The sequence below is a fragment of the Pyxicephalus adspersus genome, chromosome 1, assembly GCF_032062135.1.
Source record: "Pyxicephalus adspersus chromosome 1, UCB_Pads_2.0, whole genome shotgun sequence".
Taxonomy (NCBI): Eukaryota; Metazoa; Chordata; class Amphibia; order Anura; family Pyxicephalidae; genus Pyxicephalus; species Pyxicephalus adspersus.
Genome location: NC_092858.1, coordinates 171,444,998 through 171,459,036, shown reverse-complemented (window position 1 = coordinate 171,459,036; position 14,039 = coordinate 171,444,998). Strand labels below are relative to the sequence as shown.

General features: G+C 39.0%; 1 protein-coding gene across 1 annotated transcript in view; it reads left to right on the top strand.

Moving 5' to 3' along the window:
- Positions 1 to 14,039, top strand: part of LOC140321637 (galactosylgalactosylxylosylprotein 3-beta-glucuronosyltransferase 1-like) — an 86,827-nt gene that overhangs the window by 56,675 nt on the left and 16,113 nt on the right. The window contains exons 2-3 of the mRNA XM_072398402.1: positions 4,388 to 4,535; positions 8,860 to 9,392. Coding sequence (XP_072254503.1) covers positions 4,424 to 4,535; positions 8,860 to 9,392 — 645 coding nt within the window. The 5' untranslated portion in view covers positions 4,388 to 4,423. The remainder of the gene's footprint in view (positions 1 to 4,387; positions 4,536 to 8,859; positions 9,393 to 14,039) is intronic.

The following is a 14,039-nucleotide window of genomic DNA, read 5'->3' as shown; positions in this document are numbered from 1 at the left end:
CGAATGGAACCTTTTTATTGCAAGGCATTTTTTTACCTCAATATTACCTGTTGTAGGTGCAAAGAATGCAGTAGGTGAGACCCCATCCAGCCTATCCGGCTTGTAAGTAGCAATACACCCTGTAATCATGGTTGTTGACCTTTCAGAAATACCATACCAGCCCATTTTGGATAAGCATCAAGATTTCAAGATCAAAATTGTGCTCCAGTTGGAAGATATTAGAGAGGGGTTCTTAACCAGGGTTCCTCCAGAGGTTGTTGGGGGTTCCTTGAGCATCTTGTAACTCTCCGATCGGTTTAACTGACACCAATGATGTTTTTGGCTATCTGTAAGGGTGACATTCGTTCCAGTGGCCAGCAATATAGGAAGAATTCTTTCTACTGATCACCATACTAATATACTGTGAGCTGTGGATATAGTATAGCAAGGGTTCCCTGAAGACCTGAAAGCTATTTCAAGGGTTCCTTCATGTTAAAAAGGTGGAGTAATACTGTATTAGATAGAGCTACCATATACATGAAGGCAGGTATTTGATTAAGTTCAGCAATTTATTCCTTGTGACTAACCTGCAGCCATTGTGCAGCAATTCCAGCAATTTTAAGTCAGCTGAATGTGGAAGCATTGACCTGTAAAGGAGCCATTATGGCCAAGATCTAATCATCGCCACAGGAAGTGCCAAGACAGGTTAGTAAAGATCAAGGTAATCTGAGCAACAAGACTTCTAAACAGAACTGCATGGCAGAAAGTTCTAAGAAAAAACAAGCAAGGGAGCTTCGAGAGAACTAGAAAGGACAAGAATTAAAAACAAATATTTAACCTTAAAACAGAACAGGAATAGAATTCTTTTACTGCCTAGGAAATAAAAATCAAAATATGAAAATGACTGTGAATGTGACCCATTCAGCACATACCACCACTTATAGCTGCTTGGTTTAATTTTGGCAGAAATGTATCACAAGTAGCTGGTTTGCAGGAGCTGGGGTAATGACGTTAGCAGCTTCCACGGGTGGTAGCTTTGGAGCAGCTTGGTGGCACTGGTTAGGCAGCTGATTGGGTAAAAGGTGAAACAAGTGGACCCTTTGACAGGCAAAATCTGCATATCAGTGGATCCTAGATCATTCATGTATTCATGCTTAGGAAATGGAAATCTACTATAACCCTTTTGATGGTACAGCTCACCCTAATACCCTTCCCAGTAGTGACCCAGTAGCTTAGCTCCTTCTGCTTCCCTTGCCCACCAGTGGCTCAGTAGTTAAGGTCTCCTCTGGTTGCATCCTTCCAGGAATAACTCACCAAGCTCACTCTGATCTCCCTGCCAAATGGGGATAGCTGAGCTGCTGAGTCAATGCTGGGTGAGGGATCAGGGTGGTATCAGCTGCTGAGTAACTAATGTAAAGGGTGGGAAGAGTAGCAACTTGTTATCCTATATTTGGGGTCAACTTGGGAGCAGAATCTAAGTAACACTTGTTTTTTACCAAAGCACCCCGCAAGGGGTGATGGGCTGGTAATTCTGGTGACTACCGTGCTCTTTGCTGTTAGATTCTGCCAGGTCGTGGCCCCTGGGGTCACCTCATCAAAGGGTGGATCAGTGGATGTAGGCTTCTACTGTCAGAGTCAGGTGCAGTCAAGGAGTGCTTTGCGGGTGAGAGGGCAATAGGAACCAGGCAGGAGGCCAGGGCAGGCAGCAGGCCAGGTGTCGTCAGTACCCAGGCAGGAGGTCAGGCGTCAGGAACGGTGAGATTGGTAACCAGGCAGGAGGTCAGGGCAGAGGACAAGCAAGGTGGCATCAGTAACAAGGCAGGAGGTTAGGGCAGGTGGCAGGTAGAAGGCAAGGCGACATCAGTAACCAGGCAGGAGGTCGGGGCAGATGGCATGCAAGGCAGCATCTTTAACCAGGCAAGAGGTCAGGAAACTAGTAAACAAGTACAGGATCGGTAAGAGCCAGGGAGTGTCCCTAGCACCAAATAGCTGTTGCAAAGTCACAGTACTTGAAGAATAGTTATAAAAACCCTAAGACATGTATACAAAATTTGCAAAATTTGATGTTTTCAAGAAAATACAAGTTCAAATTTTGTAATGCAGAGCTTCTAAATTACTTATGTTGGGTAAAAAGAGTTCAAGGGGGACCTGTGGAAGCAAATGCCAACACAGGACATAAGTGCATAGGTCTCTGTATCCACTACCCTCCCTTCCTGCAATTTTTCCTGACTGTACTTTAACTTTATATACAGAAAAAACTTGTTTATTTTTCCCATTGGGACATGTTCCTTTAGGTCCCCACTAAACTCTGCCAACCACCTCCCTATCAACATATTTTTGCAGCAAAAACAATTTCGCAAATATCACCTGATCATCCCTAAAGAACAGTCAGGTAGGAAAGATCTAAAGCTATGTCCTGTTAGAGACCGCTGAGCTGTTCATTTCTTTGATGACCTAAATATTGTCCATAAAATAATTTGAACAATTCTCGAGTGCGACAGGTAATTACAGGTTAGCGAGCCTTACAGCCCATGCCGCAGTGAGCATGTTAAATTCTTCCAACACTCCTGTCTTGTCGGATTTGGACTAATTACAAAGATGAGTCTGAACTAATCAGATTACTACCGCTCCGCTGCCGCTAATCTGCATAAAGCTGCTGAAAGACCTAAGCAATCAAATCTGTGCTTGCGGGATTAGTGAGGGAGTTGCAGATGATCAAAACCTTTATTAAAGACTGCTCATAACTATCATCGCAGGTAGCTTTTTCTTTTAGAAGGCTATAAGCACAAATGTCAGTTTTTGCTGTACAATAGTATTAACGGCAGCCATAATGACTAGCTGGATCATATTCTGTTTAAAAAAGGTTGTAGATGCCAGAAATAAAGCATTTTGTACTTGCTGAGATTTCTTCTGTCAGTTCAGTCATCCTGTTTTGTTTGTGCTGCAATCAGAAGCTTTTTTTCCCCCTCTGTACATTAAAGGACACGGGTTAAAGTGAGTTAAGCCCTTACTTATTTGTACAAAAAAAGCTTCTGTTCCTAGAAATACCAATGGTGCAGCAAAACTGTAGTAGGAGAGGGAAAGTTTCCTATAGTTCCACTTTAAAGCAAAAGGTAGACATTCCGCTTTAGAAATCCATTCGCCAAGATAAATGGAGAAAGATGCCGAAGTTAGTTATATCAAGACATAAAAATCAAACCTCCCTGATAAAATGGCTAGGCACTAATATATGTAAATCAGATAAAAAAGGAAAGAAAAAGGTTTGAGGCTTACTCTTTCATGCAAAAATTAATTATGTATTTTTACATATCAATACATATTTACAGTAAACAAGTATACATATTTTACATATTTTTATCAATTCACAGGGCTTAGTTATTTCATACTATACAAGGTGCTTCTAAGCATATACAGTATAAAAAACGACAGCATAATGTCATATACGTTCTGACCATGTAATGTCACATAAACTCCGCCGCGTTTCGCCATGATTAGGCTTCCTCAGGGATATGGTATTGAGCGAGCTTTACAGTCTATACATACATATAAAAGATATATAATGTAATATGTCATACAGAGTATTGAAATGCTGGTTACATAGCATAATTATAGGACATGGTTTCATTTTATTTATACGATAATAAAACAGCATCAATATAATGGATTAAAGGTATTTTAGTATAGTTGTTCTATTGTGCTAAAAGTCTACTGTAGGATATATATGCAGCTGATTTAGTTTCTCCCAAATAACATAGTTAGATCTTTTCTTAGAACTAGCAAAAAACATACTTATTGTTTACTTAGGTACCATTGGGGAGTCATGTACAAAAGTGATAAAAATCAAATGAGTGGAATTTTGGTGAGATCTGCTGTAGTTGTTGCTGTGTGCAAACAGAATATATAGTCATGGGTAGTCACATATTGCCGTATTCTATATAGAATTATATAGTTCTATAGAGTATACTAAAAATTATATATGTATGATACATACCAAACAAAAAAATATTTTCTGTTTTGCTGCATAGATATCCTACTGTAGCCTTTTTGCACAACTTTACTTTAAAGCTTTATTCCCCAGTTATATTCTGTGCTTCTAGAAATCATCCAGCTTTTTCCTGAGTGAGCCGATTCCACATTTTCACAGACCTTACAGTGAAGAATCCCTTCCTTATCCGGAGCTTAAACTTCTTTTCCTCCAGATGCAAATAGCGCCCCCTTGTGCTTTGTAATAATCTCAAAGTGAATAATGGGGAAGAGAGTTCTCTATATGGACCATTTATATATTTATACAGGGTGATTATATCCCCCCTTATACGTCTCTTCTCAAGGGAGAATAGATTCAGTTCAGCTAATCTCTCCTCATAGCTGAGCTCCTCCATTCCTTTTATTATCTTTCTTTCCCATCCAGGTAAAGAAATGACCTGGCACGGAAAGTCTCAACAGCATGCTGAGGAGACGAAACCTTCTCACTACACTGCTCATCGTCCTACCATGGGCCCTGCTCCTAACACTGTGGCATCAGCACCCCACCAGCCGCTACCTCACCCTGCTAAGAAGTAAGGAAACCCAACATTTACACAAGTATATACGCCAAGGGGAGAGCAAGACTGAAAGAGAAGGGAGAGGCAGGAAAAGGATGAGTTGGAGGAAAGAGACAAAGGACTGTGAGAAAGGAAAAAGAACAGGAAAAAAAGGAAAGGATAGGTATAAAGGGGAGGGAAAAGGAGGAAGGAGAGAAGGGACGGAAGGAATAAAAGGAAAAAAGATGGAAAGTAGAACAAAAGGGAAAATAAATGAAGGAAAGAAAGAAGATAGAAAAAGAAAAAAAGGAAAGGAAGGAGGGAAACTGGAGGAAGGAAGGAATAAGAAGGGTAGGAAAGGAACATATAAAGGAAAGTAATAGAGCAAAGAAGGAAGGAAGGAAAGGATAAATGATAAAGAAGAAGGAAAAAAAGGAATAAATCAAGAAAAGAAAAAAGTTAAGGGGACAGTACTAGAAAACAGAAAGGAAAAAAGAAAAGAACACAAAAAAGGAAAGCAAAAGGTAAAAAGGGACAATGTAAAGGAAAATAAATGAAATGAAAGGAAGTTGAAAAGGAAACAAAGAAGAAACAAAAGGAAATAGAAGATAGATAGAATAAAGCAAGGGCAGGAAGAACGAAGGAAGGAGAAAAAGCAAATAAAAATGAAAGAAGATGTAAAGTAGAAGGAAAAGAAAAAAAAAGGAAGGAGGGCAAAAAAAAGGAAAGGGGAAAAAGGAGGAAAGGGAAAGAGAAGAAATAAGACAACGGAGGAAATGAATGAGGAAAAGAAAAGAAAAGAAAGGAGAGAGATTGAGAGAAAGGAAGAGGAAGAGAAAGAGAAGGGAGGAATGCTATTTTTGTATTAGAGAATAATGTAACTATTTTTAGTACTGTATTGCACTTATTATTTCAGGGGAACAATAACCTATTTTTTGTTTCTGAATCATGTTACATGTAACTTTCTTGAACTTTCTTAGGTTTGTTCAGTCACTGAAGCTTAAAGGGCAAGGCTTTAGGCAAAGAGAATATGTCTAAAGCAAAATAGATTTGAGCCATCAAGGTGTGACATTTCTGTAGCCCGCAGGACTCAATTTTTGGGTTTATAAAACTCGTCTGTTGGCAGTTCCACAGCAATCACTGTTCTCTCTATAAAATGTTCATTGCATATGCTCTTCTCTTGTTTACTGCCCCAAAGATGCCCGCAAAGTTCTTAAATCAACATCACAGAGCCAGCAACACAGGAACAGTGGAACTGCAATGACATCTCTTCATAATGACATGGTAATGATGATAATCCAATTGTATCAGTCAACATTGGTGGTCAGCAGGATAAATGTCCTATTACTTTACCTCTTAAACATTGGGAAGAATTACTCCCATACATTGATGGTCAGCAGGAGGAATTACCCACAATACAATATTGATCAGTGGAAGGAACCTTCCTTCCCTTCATTTGTGGTCAGTGGGAGGTCTGTGAATGGCCCCTTTTATTAATGGTCAGTGGGAAGAATTCCCCCCTTTACATTGGTAATCAGTAGGAAGAATTTCCCACCTTTACTTGTTACCAAAACAAGACATTCTTCACCTACATTGTGGTTCAGTAAGAAGAATTTCCTTCTTAGCAGCCAGTGGGCAAATACCGGTATGCCTTTCATTGTTGGTCAATGGGAAGAATCTCTGCTCATATTGGAGTTTATTGGGAGAAATTCTTCCCTTACATGGCAGCCAGTATAAAATAATTCCCCCTTTACATTGTTGACCAGTGGGAGATATTCACCCTCTACTTTGGTGGCCAATGATAGGTCCCCCCTTCCTTACGATGATGATCATTAAATGGGATTCCCCCTAACACTGATGACCAGAATATATGGGGAAAAATTACCCCATATATTGGTGATCAGTGAAAGCATTCTTCCCCCACATTGGTGGTCAGTGAAAAAAAATTCCCCCCTTACCTTGTTAGGCAGGGGTTGAAATTCACCCTTACATTTGTGGTCAGTGTTACAAGTTTTTCTCTTACTTCAGTGGCCGATGGCAGGAATTCCACCCTTACATTGGTCACTAATGGAAGAGGTGTCCCCTTACATTGTTGGCTGTTGAACGAAAACCATCCTTACATTGGTTGTCAGTGAATAAGTACTCAGTAAGCACATTTGTTTTTTTTTAGTGTATTGAACAACTGTCTTATCCATCAAATACACTAAGTATGGCACTGACCCAACCCACCCCAATTTCATATGTGTCTCCCCAGTGAATATATTGATCTTTCATAATCTCGCCAAGAAAAGAAACACTGCAGCCAAAACTGATATAGATTTTGATCTATCCCATTTACTTTTGAGGATATAATAAAAACATGAAGAAAAATATTTTACATTAACCTCAGCCAGCAAAGAGCCCAAAGTTAATTATTACAAACCGGGCCATCAGATCAGATATATGGTATTTTTTTATGAACCATAAATAGAGCTGACCTTTCCTGCAATAAACTGAGCATCTGGAATTCATTCATTTACTAAATATCTTTCCTTTGCCTCAGAGAATCTTTTACAACCAAATCTTAGCTTTACAAATTATCTTATATCAATGTTCATGGCCAATTGGTATCAAGTCGACTTTGTTCTGCAGCTGCCACAGAACTTTGGTGGATGTTGGAAGATCGTACCACTGTTGGTTCTTTCTCATGACCTTTTCATGAACTTTTACCATAATGCTGAACATTTATCAGGGAAACAAGAGCAATCGTTTGGTAAAAACTATTTTGACCAATCAATCAAAATTGTAATGAATCCATTATTTTCTGCTCCAAATGGCAGAGTAAGAGGTAGCCTTGGGGTGGTCAAAAACAAGATGATGGTTGCATTTCAGCCGTGAGTTAGTTTACATGCTTTCATATTGACATTGTACATGTAAACAGTGGTGGCAGTAAAGGGGTAGGAGGGGGTAAGTAATGAGGGTTTAAGTGAACTGTTTAGTTGAGTTTGAAAATTGGGTTTTAAGGGCTTTTTTAAAATGTGTGGAAAGTAGGAGCAAGCCGAATAATACGAGAAAGACCGTTGCAGAAAGTGGGAGCAGCTCTAGAAAAGTCCTGGAGCCATGCATGTGATGAGGTTATAAATGAAGAAGTCCTTAGTAGGTCATTGGAGGAACAAAAAGAGCAGCTAGGGGTGTATTGGAGGGATTTTAAGACAAAGCACAGGAGCTTGAATTTGATTCTTAGAAGTTGGTGTAGAGAGTTGCAAAGAGAGGCAGCAGAAGAGAAATGGTGGGAAGGATGTATATGAGGTTGGTAGGTGGATGTATAGGTAGGTAGGAAGGCTGTGTATCAGGTAGGTAGGTAGGTGGGAATGATAGATAAGTCTGGCTGCAGCATTCATAATAGATTGTAGAGGAGATAGACGAGCTAGTGGAATACCAGTGAGAAGGGAGTTACTGTAGTCCAGAGGAGAGATGATAAGAGCGTGTACAAGGAGTTTGGTGGTCTCTAGGGGCAGATAGGTGCATATTTTGGAGATGGTATGCAGGTGAAATGGGCAGAACCTAGGGATTTTCTGAATGTGGGGAGCGAAGAAGAGTGCGAAATCAACGGTGATGCCAAGACAAAGAGCCTAAGGAGTGGGTTGAATAAATTTTATTTAATAAATTTTATTTATAGAAAGATGTCAAGGAGATTGTGAAGGTGAGGGAGGGAAGGTGGTGAGTCTTGCTTTTTCCATGTTGAGTTTAAGATACCAAACAGCCATCCATAATCAATAATGCATAATGAGATGGCCAATCATGAAACGTTACGGAGCTCTGAATAGCAGTCCAAATGGCAGAATAGTTTTATCCTTCCCCAAAATAATAACAAAATAATAATACCAAATGGCTTGGCATACACCCAAACCTTTTTCCATTAAAGAGAATATCCCTAAATGTTCTCCAGCAGCACAATCAATATCAGACCATTGGGGATGTTAGAATGGCCTAATATTGATCACCCTTAGGATCATTCAATGTGAATTATTTAGCATCGGGTTTGTAAATTGATAAGGCGCTGGTACCATCTCTTAGTTACTGTTATGTATTACAATTTAATCAAGAGGCTAAATCATATTTCCTGTTGTATTAAAAAAAACTAGATTAATTTTCCCTAATGGTCTCATGGACAGTGGTAACATTCTCCTAAGTATTGTAACCCTTCATAATTCTTAATTAATATCTATTAAAATAACAAAAGGCTGGGCTTTAAACTGTCCATTTCAAGTGTAACTAATACTCATGGTTTCATATACAATAGATTATTTGTTAATTTTATGTTATTGGAATATTTTTATACATCTTCTATATTCCATATTTCCATATATTCTCTGTACAGAGGACACAGGTGACAATTCTACAGTCAGACCCCTTTTCAACAACGTGACCCAGAGTAAGGAGGACTCTCTTCAATGTGTCCACCAGCACTCCACCCGAGAAACCCCTGTGGTTGTCCGGACATATGTCTATTCTCGACCCCCACCCTGGAATGAGGAGCTTCCCGTTATCTATGTCATCACACCAACCTACACCCGACCAGTCCAGAAAGCTGATCTGGTTCGACTTGCCAACACCTTTCTGCACGTTGTAAACTTGCACTGGATCGTGGTGGAAGATTGTCCAAGGAAGACCAAACTGGTTGCCAACCTGCTGGAGAAAGCTGGGCTTAACTTCACCCACCTAAACATAGAGAGCCCACATAATCAAAAAGTGGGCTTATCCAGAACCCCTTCCCACACCCCAAGAGGAACCATGCAGAGAAACCTGGGTCTACGATGGTTGCGGGACAACATCAATGCTTCCAATCCTCCCGAAGGAGTGGTCTACTTCGCTGATGATGACAACACCTACAGCCTGGAACTTTTTGAAGAGGTAATAAATTCATAAATAGAATTTAAACCCCTTAATGACCTATATGTGTTATAGGTTCATTAAATCAGAGTTGGGTGCATGGTTCTATTGCATGCCTAATTTTCTTAACTACAGAACATACCTACATACATATCAGTCTATTTATTCTACCTTCCATTTGTATGGTCAACTTGTTCATTGTTTTAGGGGAATTGGATAACAATGTTCAGTCCATGGATGCAGTGGGCCCCTTTTATCAATTGGAGAGGTTAGAAAGTCTTTTTATTTTCCACATTTAGTAAACTAAGAAGTTTGCGAAATACACATGTTCATTTTAAGGTTTGTAGACAGTTCAAATTGAGGCAAGGGTGGTTGAATCATGGAAGGAAACTCAAAGTAGGAATATGACCTCCCATTAAAATATGCTGCAGGATCCAACTGTGCATATGAAATTACAGTTTACCTTGAGACCTTCAAAGTCATACATATACTTAGAGACCCCTGCAGCTTTTTGTGATGGTGTATTATCTCTATTTTGTCACCCCCCTATAGTGTATTATTAGCTTTATATATTGCAGCTTGGCATTGCATGCTGTTTTTAGGTCTGATCTTATTATTTAATATTATTATTAGTCTTATTAAGTTATGATCTACCAGAACCCCCAGATTTGTTCCATTTGATCCTGTTTTTTTGTCAATCATTGCCTGGCCACACGTAGTGCTGCCCACATTCTGGATTGACAGCACTTCCTCTGCTGCCTCCCAGTGTGAGCTGCAGCTTCTGTGAGGGGGAGTACATGAGACACTAATAAAAACAGATTTGGTTCAGTCAAGTTAAGCAAAGGCCATTGTGCAAATGTAGGAACATCATAATAAAAATACTGTGAGCCGTGCAGCTAGCAATTCAAAAGGTCATGCAGAATCCTAGGTTACAATAATAAAGCCAAAAGACACATACTGTGGCATAACTGGTATACATGCAAGCGCTGTTCTTCATTTGTAGTTTTGGAGTGTTTGCATTTAATAAAAAATAAACTTTAGTTCTGCATTACATTTCCCATGGGCATCTTTATTTCTGCACATAGTAAATAAATATATGAACATAAATACAATTCATTATTTGTAAGTGTTTCTTAGAAACCATCTGTGCATGAAAGGTTATTTCATCATCTAAGGCTGGCCACACATATTCCAATTTAGAAAGAGTCAATATTAATTAGAGGAACATTCAAGAAATATTTATTGAACATAGACAAGGTCAAAGCAGAACCAGGTACAGCACCAATCACTAAAAGACATCAGTCATATATTAAAAATCAGCATACGGGGAATTCAGCTGCTATTCAAATCATGGCAGAGTTGCATAGAATAATCCCATAATCTTTTTTGTTATTTATTGCCTTTTTGATACGTTTTTTATATCATAGTTTTATTAAATATGCTTTGAATATTCTAACAATATCCTAATTACAGTCATAAAACCTTCAGTAAATGTTTGCAAATCTCAAAGGCAGCTTTATTTTATCTCTATACTCAAATCATTTATTTGTTTGGTTTGGCTGGGAATAGGAATAGCTTTGAGCAGTAGGAATTATAAAGCTCTAGTGGTTTGGTTCTAGTACTTTATTTGCAGATTTTAAAATTGTATTATCTTTCCTTTGTACCATAATAGATTGCAAGCTCTCTGCCTTCTTTATCCCTTCTTTGTACTTTAATATATTGCAAGTTCATCATATATCTATATTCTATTCTAAAATAGATTGTATTGTATATGTACCCTTCCTTAATACCCCAATGGATTGAAAGCTTTTCTGATTTTTGCTTACCCCTTATACCCTAATAGATTGTAAGCTCTTCTAACTTCTGTATCCCCCCTATACGCTTAAAAAGTGTAAGCTCTTTTACTTTTAGTATCCTCCCTTATATTCTAATAGATTGTAAGCTTTTCTACATCCACTATTCTCCCCTATTACCTAATACATAGTAAGCTCATCTGGCTTCAACATCATATACTTTACCATAATAGACTATACATTGTTCCCCTTACGTATCCTCCCCTATAACCTAATAGATTGCAAGCTCTTCTACCTTCTGTATCTCACATATACCCTCAAAGATTGTAAGCTCTTGTGCCTTTTGTATCCTCCATTATACGATAATAGATTGTAAGCTCTTCTGCCTTTTGTATCCTCTATAATACCCTCAAGGTTTGTGAGCTCTTTCACCTTCTGTATCCTCCCTTATACCCTCGCACAGTGTAAGATCTTTGCCTTCTATATGCCCTCAAAGATTGTAAGCTCTTTTACCACTTGCATTCTCTGTTACACTTTAATAGAATGTAGGCACTTCTGCCTTCTGTATCCTCCCTTGTATCCTTATAGATTGTAAACTTTTCTGCCTTCTGTATCCTCCCTTGTATCCTTATAGATTGTAAGATCTTCTGCTTTTTGCATCTACCCTTATACCCTATAAGAATGTAAGTTCGTCTGTATCCTCCCTTATGCCCCAAAAGATTGTAAACTCTTCTACCTTATATATCATCCATTATAATCTAATAGATTGTAGCTCTTCTATCTTCTATATCTTCAAATATACCCCAGTAGATTGTAAGCTCTTCTGCCTTCTGTATCCTCCCTTATAGCCCATATCCCCCTATATCTTCCAATATACAGTATGGATTATAAACTTCTTCTTTCTATTGCCATTTTATGGACTGTAAGCTCTTGTGATCGCATCAGCAGGTTTCTTTCTTCCTGTTTGCTCCCCATTATGCACATGTTTAACCTCCTACATTGTACAATGTTGTAGAATATGTTGGCACGTTGTAAAATCATAAAACAACTGATTTAGTATGCCAACACTCCCTCCGGAGCTCCGCTTGGCTTTCCAGTTTAATAGTTATCTTAATTTTCCCTTGTAATTGGCTTCCCGAAACATGTTTAATCACCTTTAACGGTGAAATATCAATTTTTACATCTATTGCAAAATCAATATGTTTTTGCTCCTTAATTAAATCGCAATTTCATTATGGCTTTTTGTAGAAGCCGTAGACCTATGTACTCAGTAAGTATCAGGCTGCCAGAAATACAATGTGGCGGAGATGGGGGAGAGACAAGGGAGGCTTTGATTTACATTTACCAGAACCATTTCCACTGGTATGGGTTGGATGGTCCGTTCTTCTATTCCACCACAGCTATTATCATGTTCATAGATTATAGACTCTAGGCAGTAAAATACTGGCTTCTGATTGGCTGGGTCCATCAAAAGTCACAATACTAAGGCTACATTGGCAATAAACAGTCAAAAAAATGCAGGGCAAATACTTTACCCCAGGCTATCCTCCTTACCTCCACTCCAGTTTTTGGTGGTAACCTCCTGGTCCCTCTTGCCACCTATCATTACTGATTGGTCAATAGGATGAAGAGGAGGAAGTACTGGCCTTGCCTCCTCCCAACTGTCTTATCCCCTATAATATCAGCCTTCTATATCAAGTCCAAACTCATAATAGCAATTTCACTGCCCTAAATGGGTCACACTGGCTCAGAATTGATATGATTGAGAAACAGCTGGGAAAAATTAAGGTTGACAAAGCACAAGGACCTGATGGATTACATCCACGTGTCCTCAAAGAGCTGAGCTCGGTTATTTCAAAGCCATTATTTCTAATTTTTAGAGACTCTTTAGTCGCTGGCAAGGTACAGATGGTTTGGCGTAAGGCCAATGTGGTTCCTATCTTCAAAAAGAGAGCAAAGTCATTACCAGGTAACTACAGACTGGTTAGTTTATTGTCCATAGTTAGAAAGGTCCAGGAAAGTTTTGAAAGAACCACATAGAGGAGTTTCTGCTAGAAAATAATATTATTAAGTGATAGTCAGCATGGCTTCAAGAAAGACAGAAGTTGTGAAACAAATTTACTCTCTTTTTATGAGGAAGTAAGTGAACAATCCATACAAGAAAATAGAAAACATCCACAACAATTTTAGATCCTCTTGGCATTTAAACCTGGAAACCCATTACTGTAGTTGAAAGCTAATAGAAAATAATAAAATTGATAACAGAATCTTTGAAGTGTCTGAAGTTTTCTACATTGCCCTACTTGGGTTTTTCCGTTTTACTAGTCTTCTGGGCCAACTTAAAGTACTCATTACCCCACCTGTAGCATTTATATACCTACCTTTCTGAAGGCCCATGATATAAAAAGATACCACATTGGACAGACCAAGATGCCACAACCATTGGATGAGTTGTCTTCACATACCAGCTCCTGTAGTTCCTCCTGCTGGCTTGCATGTCCAGTAGTGGCAGAAGGAACCAGTGTCCATAGGATAAGCAAGTATTCCAGATACCTTGGAAGTGTAGAATACTTTAGGCACCTGGGGAGTGGAGATTTGGCACCTTTCCAGTAAACACACGAATGGTAACTATAGAAAAAAGGCCCAGATAGGGGGCTTTCCCATTTGACTCCAAATCCGCAAGTTGTAGCTATGCACTGTAGCACACACCCAACTCTAAACATTGGCCAGCTGGACGAAGGGCAGAGGAGTGGGTATCAGGTCCACCCTGCATATTAAAAGAAAGAGGGTGTGGAGGAACCCATACAGCATTTTAAAAACCAAGGTATGTTATCGTTGAGGATAGTAGCCAACAGCAGGCAGAAATGACTTGGCC